The sequence below is a fragment of the Macrosteles quadrilineatus genome, unplaced genomic scaffold (genome assembly GCF_028750875.1).
Source record: "Macrosteles quadrilineatus isolate MER2022 unplaced genomic scaffold, UCM_ALF_1.0 Scaffold_1__1_contigs__length_201487025, whole genome shotgun sequence".
NCBI lineage: Eukaryota > Metazoa > Arthropoda > Insecta > Hemiptera > Cicadellidae > Macrosteles > Macrosteles quadrilineatus.
The window spans coordinates 182,409,586-182,436,129 of record NW_026542594.1 but is presented as its reverse complement, the minus strand read 5'-3'; the positions used below and the strand labels follow the sequence as shown (position 1 = coordinate 182,436,129).

The window sequence follows — 26,544 nt, the reverse complement described above, 5'->3', positions numbered from 1 at the left end:
TCATATCAGTACTGTGGACCTGGAACGAATATACGTGAGAATTTAGCTAAAAATGTACCTCCAAAAAATAAACTAGACTCTTATTGTAAAGAGCATGACATATTCTACATGAATAATCCTGATACCGCTGCTCGGAACAAAGCAGACATGAGATTAGCAGACTTAGCTTGGACTAGAGTAACGGCCAAGGACGCAAATCTTGCTGAAAGAGCAGCTGCTTATGCCGTGACAAATTTGATGAAGGCAAAAGCAAAAATGGGAATGGGATTAAAATTTAATAAAAAAGATGGACAACTACCAGCTGTTAGAGGCCGCAAAAGACGTGCCTCACTTCCGGGGGGTGTACCTAAAAAACGAGCTAAAAAATCTAAAACCAAGAGTAAAAGAGTGCGGAATAGTTAATTTGGATAGCTCATCTGGCACACATTGGACAGCATATCGTAAAAATAAAGATATTGTAATTTATTTTGACCCATTTGGAATCCAACCTCCAAAAGAAGTAATTAAATATTTTGAGGGATATAAAATCTTCTATACAACCGATCAAATACAAGATTTAAATAGTTCTATTTGTGGAATTTTATGTTTATCATTCATAAAAAATTTTTGTTTATAAAAATGGATTCATTTACTATAACATTTTCGGGTACAGAGCCAGAGCTTAAGTCAGTGTTCTTTCCTCCCATAGAATTAAATGATGATTATGTAATTGGATTAGTAGATTTTCAAAGTTATAATTCTATATTTAATGTTAAAAAACCTCTAAATACTTTAACATATTATAAAGTAGAGAAAAAAACATTACCAAAAGGAGATATCTCAGTTGATGATTTAAACCAGTTATTAGATGGTAAACTTAAAGTTATAATAGATAAAAATGGAGACGCATTAATTAATACTAAATCCAAACTTTTATTCAAAGGGCTTATTCCAAAATTAAATCAACTTAAAGGCAACAAATTAACCATTGGAGAAGGTGATGATGTTTTCTATTATGATCACAATGCTCCAGTTACAATAGAAATTTCTGAAGGAACATATGAGGTGGTTGAGCTTGCAAAGGAAATTCAAAAGCAAATCCCAGACTTTTTCCTTACAGCTAATAATAAAACTATGAAAGCGACATTACTTTCTAGCCATGTGTTTGATTTTACAAAACCATGTTTAGGGTCTGTCTTATTGGGATTTAAAGGTGTTTCTACTCCTGGTGTTCAGTTTGAATCTACAAATAAAATAAACATTAACAATGTAAATGTGATTAGAGTAAAATGTAATATTGCAAACGGGTCCTATTTAAATGGCAACAAATCACACACCATACATAGCTTTTATCCAGAAGCTCCTCCTGGCTACAAAATTATTGAAGTTCCAAGAAATATTATATATTTTCCTGTAAATAAGAGAAGTTTAGATGTTGTCAGTATTACATTTGCCGATCAACACGACAAGGCAATTGACTTTAACGGAGAAGAAACTACAATTACTTGTCATATAAAAAAGATATGAGAATTTATAAGAATTTATCTATAAGTGTACAAAATGCTAGGTTCCTAAAGTCAATAGGACTAAAGTTAAAATTTTCTATTAATAAAAATGGAAGATTTTCTAGACGTTACAGGGAAATCCCAATTCGACGATAGTGTGGTTAAAATTACAAATCACTCCTATGTTCCCCACAACACTTTGGCAATAAATAATTCTGATGAAATTCGAATATGTATTAATAATCAAGATTTGCTAACTCTCCCATGTAGGAGTTATCTGTATATTAAGGGAGAAATTGAAAATCATGATAAAGGTCATTTTATAAATAATGCATTTGCTTTCTTATTTGATGAAATTAGATACGAAGTTGCAGGTAAAGAAATAGACATTGTAAGAAACCCAGGAATTTCTAGTCTTATGAAAATATTGAGCTCTTACAATAAAACTACTAAATTGTCAAATGTAGCATTTGATTCTGACACGAATTTAAAAGAGTTCCATAAAGGTGGCAAGTTCAGTACTTGTTTGCCATTAGAGTTGTTAATGGGTGTATTCGAGGATTTTAATAAGGTTTTAGTAAATGTCAAACAAGAATTGGTGTTGAAAAGATCCAAAAATGATTTGAATTGTATATTAACAACCACTAGTGCTCCAGCCAGTGGCACTGCTGATACAATTCCCAAAATTACACTTAACTCTATTCAATGGGTCATGCCACATGTGATACCATCAGATGGGGAGAAGTTACAATTACAAAAGATGTTATTGCAAAATAAAAATTTGCAAATTGCATTTAGAAGTTTAGAGCTGCATGAACTTCCATCATATCCCAATACCACAAGACATACATGGTCAGTAAAGACATCTTCAAGTTTGGAGAAGCCTAGGTATATTATATTTGGTTTCCAAACAGCTAGGGATAATAGTGCACGAAAAAGAACTGACGAATTTGATCACTGTAAATTAAAAAATCTCAAAGTATTTCTAAACTCTGAATATTATCCTTATAGTGATTTAAATCTTGACTTTGAAAATGGAGATGTCTCTAAAGCTTATGAGATGTTTATGAGGTTTAGAGAGACTTACTATAATACTATCCCAGATCCTATGATTAGTAGGGCTGAGTTTATGAAGAAATATCCACTAATTATAATAGACTGTTCTAGACAGAATGAAACAGTGAAGGAAGGAATTGTTGATATTAAATTAGAGATTGAAACTGCAGACAATGTGCCAGCAAATACATCTGCATATTGTTTGATAATACATGATAAAGTGTTTGAGTACAATCCTTTGTCAAATGAGATAAATAAAATGTAAATAAAAGATGAAAAACATTCAACAAGAATTGGTTGACTCTGCAAATCAAATACGAGAGAAATATAGAGCTTTAAAACGTGGCAAGTTTCTAGAGGCTGAAGAGAGGTTCCAAACATTCCAACCTTTAATAGAGCCATTACAAGAATTAAAAAAAATCACAGCTATTGGCAAAACAGAGAGGCCTCAAATGGAGATACTCCCAATGACTCCATCTAGAATATCAATGATACCAAGATTACAACCATTACAACCATTACAGCAATCCACTCCACAGAAATTAGATTTTGGTCTTTTAGCATCAGACTATTTAGGAAATTACCTCAGTAAAAGTAGTATGACAGACACTACATATGGTATTAGACGAGAAGCAAATAAATTTTTTATTGGAAATAAGGAAGTTGATATTGCCAATGATGATGTCACAGTTGCAAATAAAACCTACAAGGGGACAAAAGGCTTGTGGCAGTTGTTAACTTTAAAAGAACCTGAGGATTATACTCAGGTTGATTTGCAAAATTATAAAGAGATTTTGGAAACCACAAATGGACATTTAAAGAGTTACAAAGATGGTGCACCAATTTCAAGTAATAGACATACTAAATATCTTAATATAATTAAACCTCTTTTTAAATCTGTTGGTGAAGGTTTGAGACAAGTGACTGGTAATAAAATAGACTATATTTATTGGGATGATCCTAATGAGCTTGTAGATAGGTTAAGACTTCTTTGGCTAAGTCGCCAAGCCGGTAACTCAGGAGTGGATAATGAAATAGATTCCATTATTGAGGAATTAAGAGAAAGTGGAATTATTTATTAAATAAAAATATGTTTATAGATAAATTTTATCGTTTATATAATCCATATAATAAGCCTACAGAACCCAGGGCTAGTAATGAACCTACTTTAAATTTACAAGACGATAGTTGGAATTGTTTAAACCGTAAAATTGGTAATGTTAAAGATGGGGAGTTTGTAGATGATGTATCAACTTTGGGTCAGACATTAACTAGAAAAGGTGATGTATTTTTACAAGGTAAAACTAAATATGAGTTTTTAGAATCTAAGAATAAAAATTGGAATGCTAAAAAACAGAAAATTACTAATGTGGAAAAGGGTGAAAGTTTAGATGATGTGCCCACTTTACAACAGACTTTAATACGAACAGATGGTGGTACATTTGTACAAGACAATAAAAATTATGAATTTTTAGAATCAGAGAATGGTGTTTGGAATGCTAAGAAACGGAAAATTACTAATGTAGAAAAGGGTGAAAGTTTAAATGATGTGCCCACTTTACAACAGACTTTAATACGAAAAGAAGATGGTAAATTTGTACAAGACGATAATAATTATGAATTTTTAGAATCAGAGAATGGTGTTTGGAATGCTAAGAAACAGAAACTTAGCAATTTGATAGAAGGTACAGATAGTAAGGATGCTGTGAATGTTTCACAAGTTCCAAAAATGGAAGCAGGCTATTGGGATTTTAATAATAAAAGGTTAGTACGTGTTAAACCTGCCGTTGATGACACTGACTGTGTTACAAAAGAACAGACTATAACTTTTGATAAAAAAGAAAAATGTTGGGATGCCAAAAAACAATATATAAGAAATCTGCCAATGGGGGAATATTTAGATGATATTTGTTTAATGTCACAAGCTATGTATTATGATGGATCAAAATTTGTATATGGAGGAAGAAAATTTAATTTGATGGAATACAATCCTGATTTATTAGTTGCCGACCCCACATCTTTGAGTGGATTTAAGTATATAGATAATAGACCATATATACCAGAAAACTATGTATTTAAAAGAATGGAAGATAATCTATTGATTGGGGCTAATGGTAATATATTTACAGTACAAGGAAAGAGTGATGTTATAAAAAATGAATGAAATTGCATACGAACTTCATAAGCCTGCAAGAAAGAATTTCATTAGAAGGTCTTTTAAAGTATTAGGTATAAACGAAACTGTACAAATAGATTTAATTGATATGCAAAACTATGCTAGAGAGAATTCTGGCAATAAATATATTTTAACTTTAATAGATACATTTTCTAAAAAAGCTTATGCTGCTCCGCTAAAGAATAAGACGGGTTTGGTGGTTACAGAAGCCATTAAAACCATTCTACCAAAGGGGGTTAAAAACATTCAATCTGACAATGGAAAAGAATTTTTTAATCAATATTTTAGCAAACTAATGAAACAATTAAATATTAATCACTATCACACATTTTCTACAACTAAGGCTGCAATTGTGGAGAGGTTTCAGAGAACTTTAAAGAATTGGTTATATAGGGAATTTAGTGCTCAGGGGAGTTATAAATGGTTGGATTTACTTCCAAAGTTAATTCGAAAATATAATAATAAGGTGCATAGATCTATAGGAATGAAGCCTAACCAAGTGAATATTAAGAACAGTAAATATGTGCATGAGAGGTTGACTTCTAAAGTAGTGCAAGTTAAAAAGCCAAGATATAAGGTAGGTGATAGTGTGAGAATTTCCAAGTATAAACATGTTTTTAGTAAAGGATATACCCCGAATTGGACAGGGGAGCTATTTACAATAGCAGAAGTAAAGAATACCAAGCCTGTGACTTATATCTTGAAAGATGAAAATGGTAATATAATCAGGGGAGGCTTCTATACAGAGGAATTGTTAAAGACCAAATATAAAGACATGTATTTGATAGAAAAGGTTATTAGGAGAAAAGGTGATTTATTATATGTCAAATGGCTTGGGTTCCCAAGTAGCCAGAATTCATGGATTTCCACTAAGGATGTCCAAGGGAGCGCGCCATGAGCCGGGAGCACGCCCGAGTTCGCGTACAAACCTCGCTCGATTTTGTGAATGGATGTGGATTTGAAATTTTAATAGTGTTATACAATGGTATTGAACATTTATATAGGCTTGTATAGGCCGAGAGCTGGATTTTTAAAAAAGTGGTCAAAAAAAGCTCACCATGTTATTCTTATGGGGAAAACGTGCCTAAAGTGATGGCTCTTTCTGGGTTCGCCACTACTTATTCACTTATTATTTGAGTAATTTAAAACGTAGTTTAACCAAATAAAATGATGTAATCATCCAAAACAATTCGTTCCCTAGTTATATAACAAAACAGTAAAGCTCTATGGAATTAACCTTAAAATAATATAAACAACATTTCGTCGACACTAGCGATCAGTGTCACCGGACATGAACTAGACACGGAAAACCTGCTTCAAAATGTACAATGGTTTGATAAATAGTCTACTTGTGCTGGTTAGTCAGCTTACTAAAAAGGAAAGAGTAACAAAACTAAGCAGAATTCATGCATTTATAAAGCGAGATAGATGTGTTGGAGTAGTAACCTTCAGATCTGGAGGAACTGGTTCAAATCCCGTCATCCACCAATGAGTTTTAGTAATGTGATAAAGCTGTGACTTTTTACAAAGTTGATAATCATTTGAAATCTACGTTTCTTAAATTATTGCTTGTATAATATTATAACAAACTCATTTTGTTACTTTGAAGGATACAGTTATAATTTAACACGGACGAGTTATCTAACGTAGGGTCAGATTTCAAACTAAATTAAATAACCTGACACTGAAGTTGAGGAACCGTTTATTAAACTTCCTTGGTATTTTATAGGAAAACCTTTGCACCTATCTGGTTGGAATTCTTGTGTTAAATACAAACTAATAAACATGTATTGTTGGTGATATACCGGTAAAAAAATTGAATTGATTCCTTTGTTGTTTGTTAAGACCAAATTTGATTCAAAATACATCTTTGCAGTGAAGCGCTTAACTGTTTTTACTGATGACAAAAATTGATTAATAAAATTAACCCTCAGTTTTAAATCAATCATTACTATCTAATCTCATAAGATATTGCAAGTTATATCAGAAAAATGGCTCGACTGTTTAAATATTTCAAAATTACATATATAAATATTCTTAAACTACCATCATTGCACACTATGTCATATAAGTGCCCATAAAGGTGCCATTAGCATTAGGATATTATGAAAGATGAGCAACACTAAGCAGAATAAAGCACATAGGGATAAGTTACCATGGAAACAAATTTGCTATTATTACTTTGATTAATTTCCATCTTGTAAAACCATCTCATAAATTACATGCGCTGTTATAAGTACCCAAGGTAACAAATTTATGGATCAAGACTTATGAGAAAATTCCTCTCATTATTAAAAGTTATCCTTTAATTACTACAGTTTAAATAAAGTCCTGACTGTTTTATTTATATAGAATACAGTGGAGTATGTCTATACATAATTGTTGGCGTTTATTTTTATTTAGGGAGAAAGCCCATCTTAAAACTTATGAATCTAATTTAGAAATTTGAACGCACATGATCATGCACCTATTACTATCTAATATTATCTAACACAGATATCAAACGTATTAGAGAATCGTAAAGTATCAATGGTAAGTGATTTTGGAAGCTCCTTTCTTTTTGTAAAATTAATTGCACTGTAAGCCCAAGAAATTTAATAAACTACGGTATTCATACACATGCTATATCAATGTATCAATAGTCTGGCGACATATTTCACAGTATAATGAACATGAATACAATACAACCGTAAAACAATAAATTATTCAATACCTTACTAAACTGCAGCTTATTCATACAAAATTGTAATTTTTAGCAGTGAATGTGAATAGTGTATTATTATTATTAATATTTCTTTGTCATGAGAGCCGAAGCCCCCTGACTACATACCCGGTACCTATCGTGAGACATACCCGGGCCCCATGATGTAGGCCGAAGCTTACGCATCAACCTTTAGCACATCATGGGCACCTTTAGCGTCATCAGGCTCGCCGGCTGCCGAAGCAGACCATTCGGAAAGAGGGTTTCCCCTCAATCCTAACCAGGGATTCCGGCTACTTGTTTAAGCGTCACTCCACCTGGATTCCACCAGGTACAAAGCCCTAGAAGACCATAATGGAGCGCCCCGACGCATTTAGTGCAAGCAACACTCGGGACCTATCTAATCCCTGACAGGCAGAACCCGCCATCATAGCCAGAAGGAAGGGGACCCCAACCTCCCATTTACACCACTACCCGATCGAGGCCTTACCCAGTTGCTGGGAAACCAGAGATAACCTGAGCGATAGATCCCCAGATACCCCTGGCGGGCTCGGACCCAGCACCCGATCTACTTCGTTTGCCCGTCAGACCCAACATCACTGCCAGGCCATCAGGGTTTCCCAAAAGGAGGCAGGTATAGAAGTGGGACCCACCCGGATGAACCTATCCACCAGAGGTGGCGACACCCTTGACTCAATTGAGGTTCCGGGAAGAACCCCCCACACTCAAGATAACCATACCGTCCGTGATCAGAGACAGGGATTGGTTTGCATAAGTGCCTACAAACCGTTACCCTCACACTGCGGAAAGTTACGTTTCCCTTGAGTGTCCCCGTGAGCTACGGGTACTTGCCCGTTTTCACCTCCAGGAAAGGCTACTTCCAAAGTCGAGGATTTGCCACACTGAATGCTGGTCGCACACAACAAGCAGGCCGAAACCCAAAGAACCACAGACACAGGTAGGTTAGAGATTATGATGCACTTCCATCTCTCCTAGAGCTAAACACCCCTCCATCCTGGATGAAGGAATGTCACTGGGACCCAATGCCCAGTCGTCCATGTCTGTGGCCTACTTGAAAATGCCGATACCAACACCGAGCAGTTACCTCCCCTTTGGGGGCTAGGTTTTTCACCTCCCAGGACGAGGCTACTTCCAAAGTCGAGGATATGCCTCACAAAATGTCAGTCGAACACAACAGGTAGGACGAGCCCGAAGAACTCAAGTCACAACCACAGTTACAGGTAGGTGAGGAGAGGCGGAATTAACGGCGTCACTGAGAGCTAAACACCCCCCCCCCCCACCCTGAATGGAGGGAGTGTCACTGGAGGCTCCCCCTAAGGGGCTGGCCTTACCAGTCGTCCATAACTGTGGCCTACCTGAAGTACCGGGTCAAACACCGGGCAATTACCTCCCCTCTGGGAGAGCTAGGGTCCGCGTGGTCGCCCAGGCCACGAACCCACGCAAGCGTGGGCCCCATGCGGGCATGTGAATAGTGTATGTGTGAATAGTGTAATATGACAAGAAATATAGTTCCTTGGCCTCGCAAATCGGTCAAAATTATTTTTCGTCATACTGCAGAAAAACAGCCGTTTTAATGCATGCGTTGTGGGTCTATAGTAGCATTTTTACTCTCTAGGGAGTAAAAATAATTTTTAGTCTCTAGAGAGTAAAAATCACCTGTTGTAAACAGTTGTAAATTTCGATCGTGGCAATGGTATTGATTTATTAATTGATTTATTTTTTTTTTTAGGTAAGGTATCAGCCTATTGTTGTAAATTGCTCGACATATCGATGGTATAATGTACTCTAACACAATCGTAATAGACTAAATGATTGAATCACTAAACAGCTGCTCATTTGCATTAGCAGAATTGAAGACAAGCTGGAAGTCCTTGTGAGACTAGCTTTGTTTGCTAATTAATTATATGACAAAAAATATTGTTTAACAAACGGGCAAAAAATTTTAAGCCTCGCCCATTTTCCGATCTCGGGTCAAAAAGAGTCACTTTAGCCCCTAGTATGAAATATACTATTTTATCCCTCACTCATTATTTGAAGTTACTGTAAACTTGAAGTTAAACTTGAGCTCGGGTTGAAAATACTCACTTAGCCGTAGTGATGGAATGTCCTTTAATGTGATACAAACAGTAAACAATTCATCGCGAAAAGTGCTCTTGCTCCGACCTAGTAATATCTTTCAAACCCACTCTACTGCGACAAGAGTTGCCACTCTGTAACTCTACAGGGTGTCACTCTCATACTGGACTATTTACAATGACAACTGACCAGTAATTATAATTGTTGTCACAATGCAACTACCAATAATGAAACCACGAATATTATTTCCCGAAGTCCCCACTCATAACTTTGAAGCCCTTTGACAAAGGCTTAGATAAAATATTGGGGCGACATGCCTATGACACTACTAAGTGTACTATCGGCAACTATCTTGAGTTAAATTTATTGTTAATTATTAGAAGATCTTTGCACGAGACCAACACCTAATCTTACATATTAAAATGCAAACATGTTTCTTGTAAACTTTTTTTCTCAGCTCGTGTGCATCACAGGAAACCCCTACGCATGCTGTTAGAAAGATATTTTCCTGTAGGTGTGCAGAATCCCTTTACAAATTAAAATAGGCTCAAAAATAAGCACAAAAAGGATTTAAAATTTAAAAAGATTAACATTGGCCCTATGGGTTGCCATGCTGGTGACGAAATCTTCCTACGAATCGTACTTAAATAATTTTCATTGAAATGGCGACCAACAAAGTATGTAGCATTGGCGAAATGACGGGTTTTGAACATAGTGTAAATATCAACTTGACCTGACTCTCGCCAGAAGACCAAGGATTCAGTGATGACACCGTCCTCTCAAGCCTACCAATGAACAGTGTAATACACTTCTCAACATTAAATTTAAATCATCCTTTCTTGCCATAACACACTAATATAAGACATACATGGACAAACAAAACAGAAACATCTAACTACAAATATTACTTAATAATTCGTGGACACTATGAAACGCTCCTGAAGTAAATAATTCTTAAGTCCCCTCCCAAAACGTACCTGGAAAATTTTGATCTTTAGACAGTCCCATTCTAGGTTTGATAGCAGTGGTGAATATTTCTTTCAAAAGAGTAGCTCTGCGTATTGGAATGAAAAACTCGGTCTTTGACGGAACGAGTAGTTGATTGTGTTTCTAAGTGAAATAGATGTGTATTTTTTTATTAAGAACATTGGGGTTTCAAAAATGTGTATGCAGGGAAATGTTAATAGGCAATATTTACAAAAGGTTTTCCTACAAGACTGAAGCCTCTCTAGTTCAAAGATAATTCTAACTACACGCTCTTGAAGGGTGAATATGTATTTAATTTGAGTCTTTTCAGATCCTCAAATGGGTAAATCCTATAGGGTAAAATGTTTATTTAGGGTAAAACCCTCATCATCTAATTAGCGTAAAAACGTGTTAGTGTGGAAATATAATTTATATGGATTCCATATAATATGGAAGAAGATAGCTTACTTGCCAATTACAATTTATGATCTTAGAAATTAAACGTGCATCAATAGTAAGGCCGAGAAGTTGGTAGCATCGAACGTAGAAATAGTATCATCAGAAATTAGTAGATTTGAAACGACATCTTTTTCATTATTGTTGGAATAATTCATCATATTATTCTTCCTAGTATTGACAAGGAATTCATCGGCATCAAACCATTGCAGCAGGGTATTTGATTCAATAAAAGTGTCAATCTCAAGATGATCAGTTCTATCTGAAGTTACAAGAAAAAGTGTGATCAGCATGAATACAAACCACCGTCATTTATTCTGCCTGTATCATTAATAAAAAGAATAAAAAGTATGGGACCCAGAACAGAGCCTTGAGGAACTCCCATGTTAATAGTTGCCACATCTGAATAAACCCTTTGTAGACATTTAACGTTATGAAGTGGGTCAATTCCACTTGCCTGAGGTAAGAAGAGAACCAGTCTTATATTGAGCACAGCTCGGTTATCACTAAGAAGTCCTGAAGTGGAGTTCCATCTCTGAAATTAACATGGGATGCATATCACCTGAACAACTGAAATCCAATACTCTCTCATTGTGTAACCTCAAATTTCACCTTATAAAACTCATACGAAGATCCAATACTGCGACGTATTGACGATTTATTTGATTTTAATCGTACATAATTTGATTTAGGTTAAGTTGCTTGCCTTGAGGCTACATTTCATACATAAGTGTGAAAGTGACAGATTTGATTCCTAGGAATATACAAATAAGATGTAAAACTGTTTGGACAACTAACTTAATGAACTTATTTGTAATAGAGTCACATAAAATGCAAAAACGTGAACCTGTTCAAATTATAAAGTTCTAAATTGGATGTTTTTAACATCATTGGCATATTTTTCACATTCTTTCTGCGAGGGAATGGTCCAAACCCTGGTCTTGTTACGATCAAGGTTGACCCCGTCAGAGAGCATAAAATAAATGATAGCCCATTGACAAATTTCGTTTGCATCCAAAAACGATCTCTTTTGGAATCGAACCAGCGACCTTCAGATTTAAAGTCATTCACGTTAACAACTTCGCTACGTAGACACGGTCATCAAGAATTTTCCATGAGTTACATTTACGTTTAATCTACTTAATTTAAGGAACATTAAATATAAGGCATATTGAAAAAATTGAACTTATTTCCCTAACGTCTAACGTTATTTGCTACAAATAAAAATTCAAAAAGATATCACATTTAATATATTTTTAGTAATTATGAGTATTTCTATTTTTGAGGAGTATATCTTTTTCTACATATTTTAAATTTAATGTTACTTCAATCACAATTGCTATAGAAGTTTTTCAATTGAAATAGTTTAATGGTGCTTGGTTAACGAGAAGAATCTCATTTGCTTATAGTGACTCATACTCTGATGATTCAACATGTACTTATGATTCACATTGTTGACATTTATAGCCAAGGTTATTGTCTCTCAGTTACCTTTTTGAATTTGTCTTTTAATTTTGTATAAAATCAAACCAACTCCACTAAATGTATGTACGATTGAATATGAACTCGTTGTTTGTTCAATTTCTTTTACCGTTAATTCAAAACAGTTTCTAATATTTTTTGTATTTTTAAGTAACTACTTTTTAGATTCAAGCCGATATTCTTAAACGTCTCCAGCGATTCTGGTTAAAATTTAGTACGTGTTGGTCCTTTGGACTCTGATCAAAATGATATAACCCCATTGCTGTAAAAATTAAGGTTCAAAATTTATTGCAATTTTTGTGATTTTACCCGTAAAATATCATAGTTACTTTCACCACATACCCATTCATTATACGGGGTTAAAACATGGTAATGGGAGAAAGTATATGTCAGTTTGCTGATACTGTAATATCACATACGTCTTACAAGTGTTATTCTTAAGTGTTATTACACATATGTTTTATTTATTTCCGTAAAAAATGTTAATTTGCAAGACTAATATCATCAGTTGCAAAATAATCACACAATCAACAAAGGTATATTTAGGTACGTTTTAGTTGCCAATTATAATAAAATAAACTTATATTGTTACATTGTTTTGATCAGCTGTTAGAGCAGCTGTTATAGAAGGTACCAACCATGGGGCCCCCATCGACTTACACCTGTGATAGTGTAACAATAGCTATCAATTATTGCTTATCAGACCGTACCTTGAGACACCTGGTAGCATAGAGTACTCTAGTGTGACGCTGCCTACAGTTCAACTAACATCTGTCTTAGTGTAAAACTGTTCAACTAACATCACTGTCTTGTAAAACTGTGTCGAACAAATACAAAACAGTGCTTCTTAAACTTACTCTAGATAAACATAAAATCAGTGAGAGTGTGTGGATAAATTGTTTATGTGTACTCTTCATCCAGTGAATATTTTGGATTAGTTTTAACAGCTGTTTACAAGTGAGTTTGATAGTTTGTTTACCAATTGTATATTTTTAATTTTTATTTTGATATTGATGTATTTTAGAACATTAGGCCTATGTGGTTTTATAACTATATTCTACGAACTAATTTGGTATTCCACCACTATGTATGTATATTACCAATTGTTGATATAATGATACATTGGTGATAGTGATATTGAGGACACGATTGAGGTTGCTTTTGCTTAACCTTAATTTAAGAGAGGGATGAGTGTGGAATTCAATTTGAAGACCAGCTGCCCCTTAACCAGGGCCATTTATTAAAGCCCAATACCAAAAAGCTTTCTCAAAAAGTCTTTGCTTATCTTCTTTGTAACTCCTACAAAATACCATAGGTGTAGACGGTTTAAAAAAACGGTTCAGCTTTAAACAATCAAAAATATAACAGCTTTTCAAAATTGTAATCACAGAACATTTTGATTATAAGTCGAATACTATACACTTAATTACAAGCTTTATATTTTACTGTTATTATTTCAATTTCATATTTTACATTCTTGCTATTTCTTGACACATACAATTGTTTTTTTACTGTTAACAGCAGTATACTTATTTAGAACCATCACCCTACTTGTTGAGCTTTTATGAGAATTCTTCTCTTATATTATAAAAAGGCATATTTCTTTGTGCTATAGTTTGACTCCTTTTAGTGTGTTAGGCCTATATTTTACTATTGAATTGTAATGTTTCATCTTACTATTATTATAATTCAAACACTGCATGTAATGGTAATATATTACAATTTCAAATTCTGGAAAATTTACGTTTATCAATGCAGCCATTGTGATGTTACAGCATAAATCTATCCCAAAATTATTTATTTATTCATAGAATAACAGTATAGCTTGTTCTCACCAAATTTACAAAGATTTCAGCAAAATACGCCGAATACCTATAAACTACGAATAATAATTTTCTTAAGAGAAAAAGTACCGTTTGCATTATATTAAATAGCTATTTAACCTAATGAAAATCATACTTTTTCCCTTTTAAGATTTTGACAACCGATTTAAGGGATCGAAGGATCTGATTTCTAATTTAATCTGATTTAAGGATTGGGGGAAGTTTCAAACAATGACAGTTCTCAGGATAAAATCAGCAACCTTTTGATTCCAAGGCGAGCACTATGAAAAACAGTGTAGGAGATTCACTCAACAAAACAGCTACTTATATTTACTGATTTGTTCCAAGTTAGGTTTATGGTTATAGAACATCTTTTATGGTTTTGTTTTATTCCTTAACCCTTAGACCATCCCACCGTCCATCTTCTTCTAAAAGGTATTTCCAATGGCAACTAAATCTTGCATCCTAGTCTTATTTTCTTTCACTTAACACTATCATTATCAGTGGGGGTTCAATACCTTGAGGGGGGGGGGGTACCAAGGGGTTTGAGGTCTCCCAAGAATGGAGGGGATTCAGGATGACCTCCCCATTAAAGATTTGGTATTTTTAAAGCTGTTTGGTGGCTTTCTAAAGCAATTTTTTACGTCTGGAAAAAAATCTGTTAGACTTTAAGAAGAAATGTATGTCTAAATTTATTTTCCCAGAGTCCAATTGGGCTTTAGCCCCTATAGCCCCTTGCAACCGCCATTGGTCCTAATTGTAATTTCTTTGATCCCACCTCATCCCCCCAAACAATAATTAACTTTCGACTGTATACTTGTGATGTTTCTAGAGTCATGGGGGACCAGCGGGTGGAGCGAAGGCTGGTTTACTCCCGACCACAATGGGCCAGCTTCCAGACCAACGGAGGAGTTCCCCGGTCTCCCCCACCCCCCACCACACCACCTCCTCATTCCCCACCACCCGCCAACAGTCAGCGACCAACACTCAACCCTGAGCAAATCTGCGATCTAGTCTGTAAGGTGAGCTCACCCAATGATGCTAAAAGGAGTTTATAGGGGTGGATTTTAACTGAATTACCCAAAGAAAAAACATTGTACTTACAGGTATTTCTTCTCAATCTGTAAGTCCTGCAGGGTGGGCATTAACTGCGCCAACTGAACTGATTCAGGTAGTTGGGTATTTCTGAATTGCGCCAACTACTCCAGGGAGCCACCCAATAAGTTCTTTAACCAAGCCAAGTGGCGGCCATCTTTGACTGTATATTTGAATAGGTTAGGTTAGGTTAGGATAGGATAGGATAGGTTGGATTAGGTTACGTTAGGTTAGTATGACACAAAAACAAGGACATCCCTACTGAGGACAACTCACTCCTACCTGGCATGGGCTTGGTGCAACTAAGAAACCTTTTTAAGGGCCCTTTGAGAGCTTTGGCGCAATAAGGAACTCTTTGGCGCAATTAATTCACGACCATCCTACAAACGACTTATTTTTTCTCAGATAAGCTGGTTGAACTCTATCCATTTCTAAAGTAACTCAGTCCACCACATATCTGTTCCTGAAAATGTTTTATCAATAAATTCTGCTCAATAATACCTGCGAATCCATAAAGTAATTGTTTAAGTTAAAACTCATCACTATAAATTAATTTTTACTTAGTTTTAGACCAAGAACGATTGCTAGAAAATTTTGGGGAAAATGTAGGGTCAATATTACGCATGTTTGGATGATTCACTTTCATACAAGTCATGTTGGAAAAAATATTTGCAAACCGTAAACAATTCTTTATCATCAAGCTTTTTGCCGTTGTAACTTTAATTATCTGAAATACTAGCAATGCATATTTAATAGCTTCAGTGTGGTAAAAAATACTATTACTTATAACGAGACTTTCAAGCTATTTAATTGACTTGAGTGTGAGTGTGGATTATCTTGTGTTGTTTTAGTTGGAAAATATCATACCTAGATGTCATGATGCGCTTATTGAAAACATGTATATCTCAACAGTCACAGGTTCAAGGGGGGCTACAAAAGGATAGAGCCCTCCTGGAAAATTGGTTTAAACATACGTTTTGTCCTAAAACCTAACAGAGGTTTTTGGATATGGCTGTAGAAAGTTACCAAACTGATTGAAAATACAAAATTTTACAGGGGACCCCCCCAACATTCTAGAACCTCCACTGGCTTTTTAAACAATGGTTTCATAACTCGAAGCAGAATAACTTATGGAGTAACAGTGGGTGTTGCAAAATGGAATGCTAATATATTCCAAGTGTTGTGACCTCAAAGAGAAACATTTGATATGCTACTTGACTCCTTTATCCTTTAGCACTGAACAAATTGTATAATATGCCCTTCAGGCTTCTCTGTAACAAGCTAAATTCAGATGTCCAAACTTAACTTAGTAATATCCATGATAACTTGGTATATAATAAATCAAATTGCCAAATTCAATTGAAATTCTTTCTATATCCATAAACAATCAAAGTAGGCCTTCAACAATTTATTTATTCTCCATAGGAATCACATGAAGATTTCTAATTTAAACCTTTTGGAACTTTCTTCGTAACTATCAGGCATACAACAACTCTTTGACATACCATATTAAGTTAATTCCCTTTTAACGCCTTCTCTTAAAAACATTTGCGTATCTTCAAACAAAATACTTTATCCGGCAAGGAAAAAATTTTAAAAAGTTATTATATAGATGAATTTGATCTGCGGGTGTTTTTGGCCTCTGGTGGTCTCATAACGAAGAAGTTAATCGGTCCCGAGTGCAGGTCTTGCCATGAGTACTACGGTAATAGCTTATTCCCTGTATGGGAAATTCGCTAAACGAATCTCTTTCAAAGATAATGTACTAGTGCGATATGAGTAGAGTAGGCAGTTTCCTCACGTTTATATAGAATATCTAATATTTGAACTAAGTGATTGTAGTGTTATGACATGTCTCATGATAGGTTACTCAGTTCGTTCTTTATTGTGAAAATTCTAGTACCTTACAGTGGTTTCATGAATTATTTTAAAATTTTTAGTTTGGGCCCATGGAAGTTTTAATAACTTATTAGCTATCTGTTCTTTAATTATTATTTGTGTATCTATACGTCTTTCATGGACCTCCATCTGAATGTTCTATTGTGTATGGGGGGGGGGTACGTAATAAACCTCAGTAAAAATGATCGTCTTATAGGTTCTTTAGAAAATTATTAAAATGTTTGGTTTAAACCTAAATTTGCTTTGTAAAATTTTCAAGTTTGAGTTTTGAGTGGATACCAAAAACGTGGTTTTCGAAATTATGCCTGTGTGTGTGGATGTGACATAAGAGCTACAGACCACACCTGTAGTACGATTTTGATGAAATTTTGTATGTATCCATGAGTTTTAGCGAATTTCCCATATAGGGAATAAGCTATTACCGTAGTACTCATGGTAAGACCTGGACGCGGGACCGATTTTTTTTTTCATTTTGAGGTCCCTAGAGGCCAAAAACACCATCCGTTCAAATTCATATATATATATATATATATATATATATATATATTTATATATTTATATATATATATGTGTCCGTTAGCACGATAACTCGAGCAAAAATGATCCGATTTTGATGAAATTTGGTACAAACGTGTAAACCTACGTTTATTCGAACGAGTTCGAGATCCAGCATGATCGGACCATGGGAACGGGGGTTTACGGGGGGTTTTATGGGGTAAAAATAGGTTTTTCCCATTTTTGACCCAAAAAACATAAAATTTAGCAATTTCTTTCCAAACCATTTTGTAGAGCTTAAAAAAACAAATAATTTAGTATATTGAAGCGTTATTATGCGCCTAATGGTTACGGAGAAAATTCCAAAAAATTGTAAATTTAAAATTCCCATGTTATTCTTATGGAGAATAAGTAAATTGTTGTAGTTTGCTTGTTTATGAACATATTTTGATCAAATTTGGAAAATGTTTTTATTTCTTACTAACTATTAACGTTTTACAAAAAAAAAAAAAAAAAACAGTTTTACCCTCCCTGATGCAGCAAACCTAAGTACTAGTTAAACTAATTCTATTTAAATAGAGAATAAATGTTATATTTTTAAGTAGACATTTCAGTGTAAATCCAATCAGTCAAATGGAAATTCGCTTAGTCTGTAGGTTTGCTGCGGCGGGGGTATTTTCTTTTTATTTTTTTCAAAATTTTGATTTTGCATGGTTATTTTCCCATAAATAAACGTAAAAATCTAATTTTCTCGAAAATTCCCCGAACGGTTTTGATAAAGATTTGTATATTCCAAACAAAATTGTACAAATTCCATTTCCGTAAAAATTACGGTTTAAAAGTTATTAAAACGTATGTTACTTTCCTATAAAATAACAAAAAATCGGTTTTGATTCAAATCAATGTGTTATGGTACTTATAATTCTAAACAAAATAATACAACCCCCATTTCTGTTACTTTAAAATTTATTTCAACTTGTGTGATTTTTCCCTACAAAATTATTATAGTTACTCCCACCACTTACCCAAGATAAAGGTTGTTGACAAGCTTATGGGGGAAAGTATGTGTCAGATTGCTGATACCGTTTTTTTTTACTACTGTGGCCACTGGCATATTGTGAATTGTTTAACTTTAGAAAATCAAATAAGCATAAAACTATAAGCCAATGATCTAATTCCACTAGTTCATTGTCTAGATTTTTTAGCTTAGTTGCCGTATCAGTGCTACACCCTATGACCCTATACACAGATCTTATTTTGTCTTCTGTGATCCTATATTGTCTCTACAGCTCAGTGGATCTACTATACAAATGATTATCCACTTAAGCCATAAGTTAATACAATAGTTTTATTTTTTACCATGATGTGGTAAAAAAAATTCAATCTTGTTCTAGGTGATGCTGCTGGGGGACTCGGGAGTCGGCAAAACTTGTCTACTAGTACGATTTCGGGACAATTTGTTTTTGTCTGGAAACTTCATTTCCACAGTTGGAATTGACTTTAGGGTGAGCTCAGCCCTAAGACTACTGGGTGTGTACCATGTCCTGAGATTTATGCATCATGTACATTGCGTTATGTAGGTCTTGGCTGGAGGACTCAGTTATTTCATTACTACAACAAAGGTTAAACATTTAACGAGCTGATTATTTTTTTATGTAAAAGGGTGTATTATTAGAAATATAAAATAAAGACGATTTCGATTTTAAGGTATGATAGATATTAACTACTATGAAAGACGTTGATGCTTGAATGGTCTTAAGGTTAGTTTGCATTAATTATATTGTTATTGTGTATGCCAATAGAGATAGCTATGTAAAAAAAGCAATTTAAGTAAGCCATTGATGAATATAGTTTAATTTAAAAAATGTTATAGTTTAATTTAGTTGCTATAATTAAAAAACTAAACTGTCAGATAAGACATCTCTTCTATATGAGGTAAGTTGAACTTTATGAACTCTAACTTACACACTACTTTCATGAATCAACTAAGGACTTCAGTGATAAGGTAAGTCGATTGTTTCATTTAAAGCTATCAAAATTGTAAATTTTTCAGGAGTACATAGTCTAATACACCAGTAAAGTTACTAGTCTATTATTCAACCATATTTTTTTAATGTTATACAATTTCACTTTCAAATTGTGAAAAACAATAGTTCAGACAAAATGTTTCATCTATAACTCTTGTGGTGCATATTAACCATTATCAATCCATCAGTAATCAATAATAGCTAACATTTTTCAATTAAAATATTTAATCCACTTTGTGAATTTGCAGACATAATTTGCTGATTTGTTGATTATCTTCAGAATGTTTAGGATTTGCTTCGGCTCCCCTTTGACTCATTACGAAATAATTGATTTAAGATCGGTTTTCTACTTTGGGATGTGTATTTTTTTTCTCTTTTGGATATAGTTGATTTTGCAGCTTATTTGTTTTTCATTCCACCAATGCTGGTGACAATGTTTGGTCAGACAATATAGGATAAATATAGATTTTACACTTTGAAAATTAAGCAATTTTTGCTGTTTAAACTTTTAATTATTGATCCAATTTCCATCTTTAATTTTTGTTCAACTTTATCATCAGTGTGAGAGTCTAGTTAATTTATTGATTTGGAATTTGGTTTTCCAGAACAAAGTGGTATCTGTTGATGAAGCAAAAGTCAAGTTACAAATCTGGGACACAGCAGGACAAGAAAGGTTTCGCAGCGTAACTCATGCCTACTACAGAGATGCTCATGGTAAGTGTGGCCACTGAATAAATTAATACCATTGATTACGTATATAAATAAAACGCAAAGCTTATTGCATCGGTTTCTGAACAAGCATGCCGATGGCCATTAGGGGCTGGAAAAGAGGTTATCTTAAGGACAAGCTTATGTCGCTAATGAAAGAGAGAGCCTACTATAGCATCTCAGAGTTCATGACCGATAAGGAGATAGCACATATAATTCATAGCCAACTTTCCATCATCCCTGGAAGTTTTTTTTAACTTGTATATATGTATATATATTGTTTTATACCTTGAACTGTTGTACACGTTATGAAGTATTTTTTTCTTTTGTGCGTGTATAAGAAATGATTTATTCATTTTTGACAAGACGCAATCTATCCCTAATTTGGGTAAAAGATGAAGAAGGAAAAAAGCAGGTCGGCAGCGATTGGATTCAAGCGAGGCATGCAAAGACAGGTAGTACTTGCCATACCGTCCAATGGTCCAATGCGTTTTATGTTAACTACTTTTTAATTGAAACTTCTTATCTGTTAGTTGATTTTATTGTAGTAGTTTTGTCATCCTTGTGGATCAGCTGAAGATAATTTAAGTGTTATTTCCGTCCGGTGTTGAAGGACGTGTTTTTGTATAAATTTCCAGTTATTTAAAACCATGTTTAAAGCTAAATTTCTCAGATACTGGCGCTCAGTGTCACTTAAATGAACTATACAATAAAAAAAGCTGAAGATTTTAGATGAAAAGTCTACTTTATTACACTACTCGTTCTTATCACTTATTGATTTCACCACTTATTTATAGGTGCGTATTTTAGCCAACATTTGAGTGAAAGATCATTGTAAAATGGAGTGGGATGATCTTTGAAGCTTTTTTACTGAATGAGATCAGCTCTGTCGTAGTCAATATCGTTTATGTGATTTAAAGCAAAATGATCCGGGACAGCTGAATCCAGCTTAGAACCGCCAAAAAGCTACTGACTTTTCTCGGGATATTATCTGGCAACCTTTTAATTTATATGTAATCACTATAACCACTGAACTACCTCTAGCCACAAAGCCAGTTATCTTGTATTATGATGCTATTGGTTGAAAATCTTCTCATAATATTCCAAGGATGATCAATTATGGTTGAACTAAAAGGGAAATGTAGTTTCATGGGGTTAGTCTTTGTATAGGTACCAGGTTAGATTTCACTTCTTGGAAAATAACAAACAGACAAGAGAGAAACAAAATTGATTGCCTATTTATGTGAAAAAATGACGAATTTTACAAGAAAATTAACTTTTGAAATAAATAAATAAGAGGATAAAAAACAGAAACCGTCCAAAAACCAATTTATCATAACTGTCACATTTATTTTGTCCATTCCTGGGATTCTTCATCCGAAGCCCCCCTCCCCCTTTCTGGGTTAGGCAAGCCTGACGGGCCCAAGCCGAAGAAGATATCTTAATTCTCTCCCTTTCTCAAATCCCAGGGACCCTAGATATATCCATAGACTAACCAACACAAGTAGACTTCTCATCCCATTGTAAATTTTGAAGCACGTTTTTCGTGTCTAGTTCATGTACGTGACACAAAGGCGCTAGTGTCGATGAAACTTTGTTTCCATTATTTTAGGGTTAATTTCTTGATTTGTGCTTTACTGTTTGGTTATATAACTAGGGGACAAGTTATTGTTTATGATTAGATCGTATTATTTGGTTAAAAAAAAAACGAGGTTTTAAATGGCTGTAATAACGGGAAACAAATTGTAAACAAAACACGGCCTCTACATAAACCGTACATGAACTAACAATAAAATTGTCTTCAGCTGTTCCATAAGGATGAGAAATCTACTAAGGGAGTATGTTTTATCTATGATATATCTTAGTGTGAATCTTGTATAGGCCTTGAGCGTAATTTTATGAAAAAGTATTTTATTTTTAGAATGCCCTCTGCCAAGTGTCCTTCTAGATCAGTAGGTTCAAACACATTTCTGCAAACTGTTTCGGTAAACATAGGCCTAGGTCTAGGTCTACTTTTTGGTTTACTCGCATCGGCGGTAGGCTTATACTCGTGCACTTAACGTAAGTGACGGTTCAGAAGCGTGTTTTAACTCTGCAATCCACTCGACTAGCGCGCGCAAATGCATGAGTTTAGGTTCTTACTGTTTTAAACCCTAATTGTGATTGTGAACCGATTTAAAAGGTCTTGGTGTCATATTTTTTTCTTAAATATTATTGTAGGTTTGGCACTTTTTGAAATTTAGATATAAAAAAATATTGGGCTAAAAGGTTGGTAAAAATGTTAAAATACCTTTTTTATCATAAGTTTTAAACGCATACAAATAAAATTTTAATGAATAAAAAATAACAAACGGGGAAGTGCAATAGATTTATAAAAACAAGAATCTGCAGTTAGTTTACTAAAAAGTTTAAGGATAACGTAGCAATAACCGAGATTCAAAAGTCTTGCAAGCGCTCTTCATTGCCCTGTTCAGTGCAATGGTATAGGATCATCGGCGTCGTACTGTGAAATTGAGCTAAAGGTAGAGCGCACCCATAATACTAGTCACAAAAAAGTCACATGTTAACGTTTTAAACCTGAGACATAAGTCTGAAACACATACACTACAGTTAGTTAACATACATACTGTACAAACGAGAACGAGACGTTTTGACAGTGACATTGATCACGGCCACCTTTAAAGGCGGCCGTGCATTGATAGAGTGCAGTGCCAGTGATAGAGATAACACTTTGTCGCGAACAGTTCGGCTATGCTCGGTAGATTCGGAAGTGTTCGGCACGGCATGGTGGTGGGGGGTGTTCCTGTTTTGGAGTTGGAGTCAGGAAGGTCTGGCTGGTACACGAAAACGAAACGACGAATTGAATATTGACGAAACGAACGAGGGAACAGGGAAATGAAATCGAAATCTGAAATTCGAAATTCAATTCAGTAAGAGTAAGTAATCACTTAATACTTAAATCAAATCAGGAAATCAGTTCAAGTTCTTCTGATCTGAGTTTCGAGTGAAGTGAGTTTAGTTCTCCACTCCAGTAGAGCCCAGAAAGAATACTAAATTGAAATAATAAAATGTTTTGTGTTTATTATTTTTTATAACTAATCCAGGTAGGCCTAGCCGAATCTTTTTTAGTAATAGCCTAAATTATGTGGTAGGCCTATTCCGGTAGTTTGATAACTTATTGCCCTAACCTAACAAGTTAATTATGTTTTCCTGTCTAGGCCTATGTCTGCATGTTTGCTTGAACAAACTAAAATCAACTAACCTAAGTTGATTAAAAGTTCCAGTTAACTTTTCGATTTCAGGCAGAAAACAAAACAAATGAATGGGACTGATTGTTTCAGTGAGTGTTTGTCTCAGTCAGCATCAGCCACACATTCTGATGTTCAAAAATATTTTAAGATCATTTTAGGCATAGGACTAGGCCTAGGCCTAAGTAACTTACCCTACCGCCTACCATCAATATTTAACTAACATTAAATACAATTAACTTATAAGTAGCAATGAAATCTTAAGTTAATCCATAGGCCTAGCAATAACTTTCCAGCAGTCAGCTCTAGGTTAAACCCTAATTAGGCCTAAGCTAATTATTATAAAAAAGGAGAATGTTCACAAGGTAATGTAATTAATTTAAGTTAACTAATGTAGGCCATCGTGTACCAGTGGCGGAGATAAGAACCCACGGGCCCCACCGCAAGTTTGTTCACCGGGCCTCCCTCTCCCAATAACTTAATACCTATGCTATTCAAAAACATCACAGGTATTTCCACCTAAAGGTAGGCTACTTTTGCTTGGCATGGCATCTAAAAACTTACCAAGGCATGAAGGCGTCATCATCAACTTTCATGTTTGCAGCAAAATCAAATACTCTCTGGGTAGGCCAGCCTAATTAACTTATGTCAACCTCCAGTCAATGCTCTGAGTAAACAATTTTTTTAAACTGTCCTTTTTTTAACTTAGCACTGATTCTAAAAATGATAGCCTTTTGTGGAAAAATGTCTAAAACACTTTTTGCCCAAAATCAATTTTGTGTGTAAGTTAACTCACCTATACTTACTCAATTTTTGCTTTGGTAATAGCTAATTCTCTATAGGCCTATGGGAAATTTGCTAAAGTAGGTTGAGGTGGTAAGGTTTGCCTACTGATAAAATAATTAGGCCTATACTAGATGCCTACTGAATAGGCCTAGGCCTACTTATTTAAATAAATTAACTTAATTTGGAATATAGGCCTAAACTTTAAATTAAAACACCTTGTTTCAGCACTGCTCCTCTTGTATGACGTCACAAATAAAACCAGTTTTGACAACATACGAGCTTGGCTTGGGGAAATCCGAGAGTACGCTCAAGATGATGTCGTCATCATGCTTCTAGGTAAGTTTCCAAAATGTAAACCTGTTATCATATTTAGAACTCATTTAGTTAGAACTCATTTTACTAAACAAAAACCAAATTTCTTTAAATAAGAAAAAATAAAGGTCAAAATTTTCCTTGTCTAGTTAATGGCGTCTGGACTTCGGTACAATATAGACAGGTTTTATCCCCGGGCTTGACTTAGAACTTGGGTTATGAGTCAACTCGGCTCGTCACATCACTAGTTTATATAAGTCGCATATATGCGACGCCGCGGTCATTGCCACAGACTGAGGACATTTGAATCTTACTTACACACAGACTGGTTGTCACTTGGTTAACAGTACACACAGACCATGGGTGAAAACCTGTAAAACAGTGATCATTTACACTGTAATGTGCTACAATCATGTTTGTAAATAATTTATTCTTGTTTTTTTGTATTTTTAATAATCTTTAGTAATGTCGCATATTTGCGACGCCCGGTCTACAGGAAAGACAATAGTGAAAATTATCATAGTTTTCTTGAAATAGACCAAACGTCGCATATATGCGACAGTTCCTTTCATTCATTCATTTCATTTTTCATGTGTTTTGAGGTAAAAGTAAGTAAAAAAAAAAAAAACAAATTATTCAAGAACAGTTTATAACTGAACAAATATAAAAGCTACAGAGGATAATGCAGCATAAATACTGCATACATACATACAGTGATGCAGAAAAGTAAAGACCAGTTTTTCCAACTATCATATGACGTCACTAATCATCATATCCACAGACCAAGCGACGCAGTTGTGCGTCAGACATCTCTGTAGACTATTGCAGGGAATTCAGTGCCTTCAAATAGACCGGTACAAAGATATAAGCATTTTAATAACATTAGAACCCCGACGCAAATATGCGTCGTCAGTCTATTTTAATGTGACTAGCCGTCGCATATATGCGACGGCAGTCTATGGGTGGAAACCGGCCGTCACATATGTGCGTCGCTGGTCCATGTGAATAAAAAATTTCGTACTATTGCAGTAGCGAACGTGTTAATTTAAAGTAATTAGGGATGGTCAAGTCTCGAAATTTCGGGAAATTTTCGGGAAATTTTAAATCTCGTTACACGAGACGAGATTTCTTTTTGTCCGAGATTTTTATCGAGACAAGAATTAAAAAAAAAAAAAAAAAAAAAAAAAAAAATTAAAAACGCCTGCAGAAAGTCAATGCAATACCCGCAATACAGGAGCGTGTTGTAGTTGCGTTTCCTTTGCGAAGGCGTTCTTATTTAATTAATTCTTCAAATGTAAATATTACTTTAATTATTTTAATTAAATTTGAGAAGTTTTGTTAAGTGTTAGCAGTGTGAGGAATGTTTTATTACTATAAAAAAAGTCTAAACAAGTAACTATTTTATAAAAATTAATATTTTATTTTATGATTTATTTTATTTTAGGATAAGTTAAACTCTATCCTAACTGATATCACTATGTTTCCTAATCGTAGGCATTTTTAATAATTTAGGCGTGATTAATAAAAAAATGTTATGCTGATGTTTTTTAATAAAAGATTGTAAATATTCTTGCCTATTATCATTATTTTTGTATTTAAACAGTCATCTAACAATGTTACAAAATCAGGTAAAAATTCCGAACGTGCATTTCCCGTTGTGTATGAGAAGGGAAATCCCGTCTCGATCTCGTCTCGAAATTTTATGAGAAATAAAAAATCTCGTCTCGTCTCGT

The 26,544-nt window shown here is 34.5% G+C and overlaps 1 protein-coding gene across 4 annotated transcripts in view; it reads left to right on the top strand.

Moving 5' to 3' along the window:
• LOC128991266 (ras-related protein Rab-37) overlaps positions 1–26,544 on the top strand; it is a 193,882-nt gene that overhangs the window by 156,439 nt on the left and 10,899 nt on the right. For 2 of the 4 annotated variants that reach the window (XM_054414011.1, XM_054413985.1), the window contains exons 4-5: positions 20,363–20,471; positions 24,725–24,835. In XM_054414011.1, coding sequence (XP_054269986.1) covers positions 20,363–20,471; positions 24,725–24,835 — 220 coding nt within the window. Of the gene's footprint in view, positions 1–13,279; positions 13,376–15,073; positions 15,264–19,124; positions 19,236–20,362; positions 20,472–24,724; positions 24,836–26,544 lie in introns of those variants that run through there. The other 2 variants (XM_054413992.1, XM_054414002.1) reach the window with 2 other exon arrangements.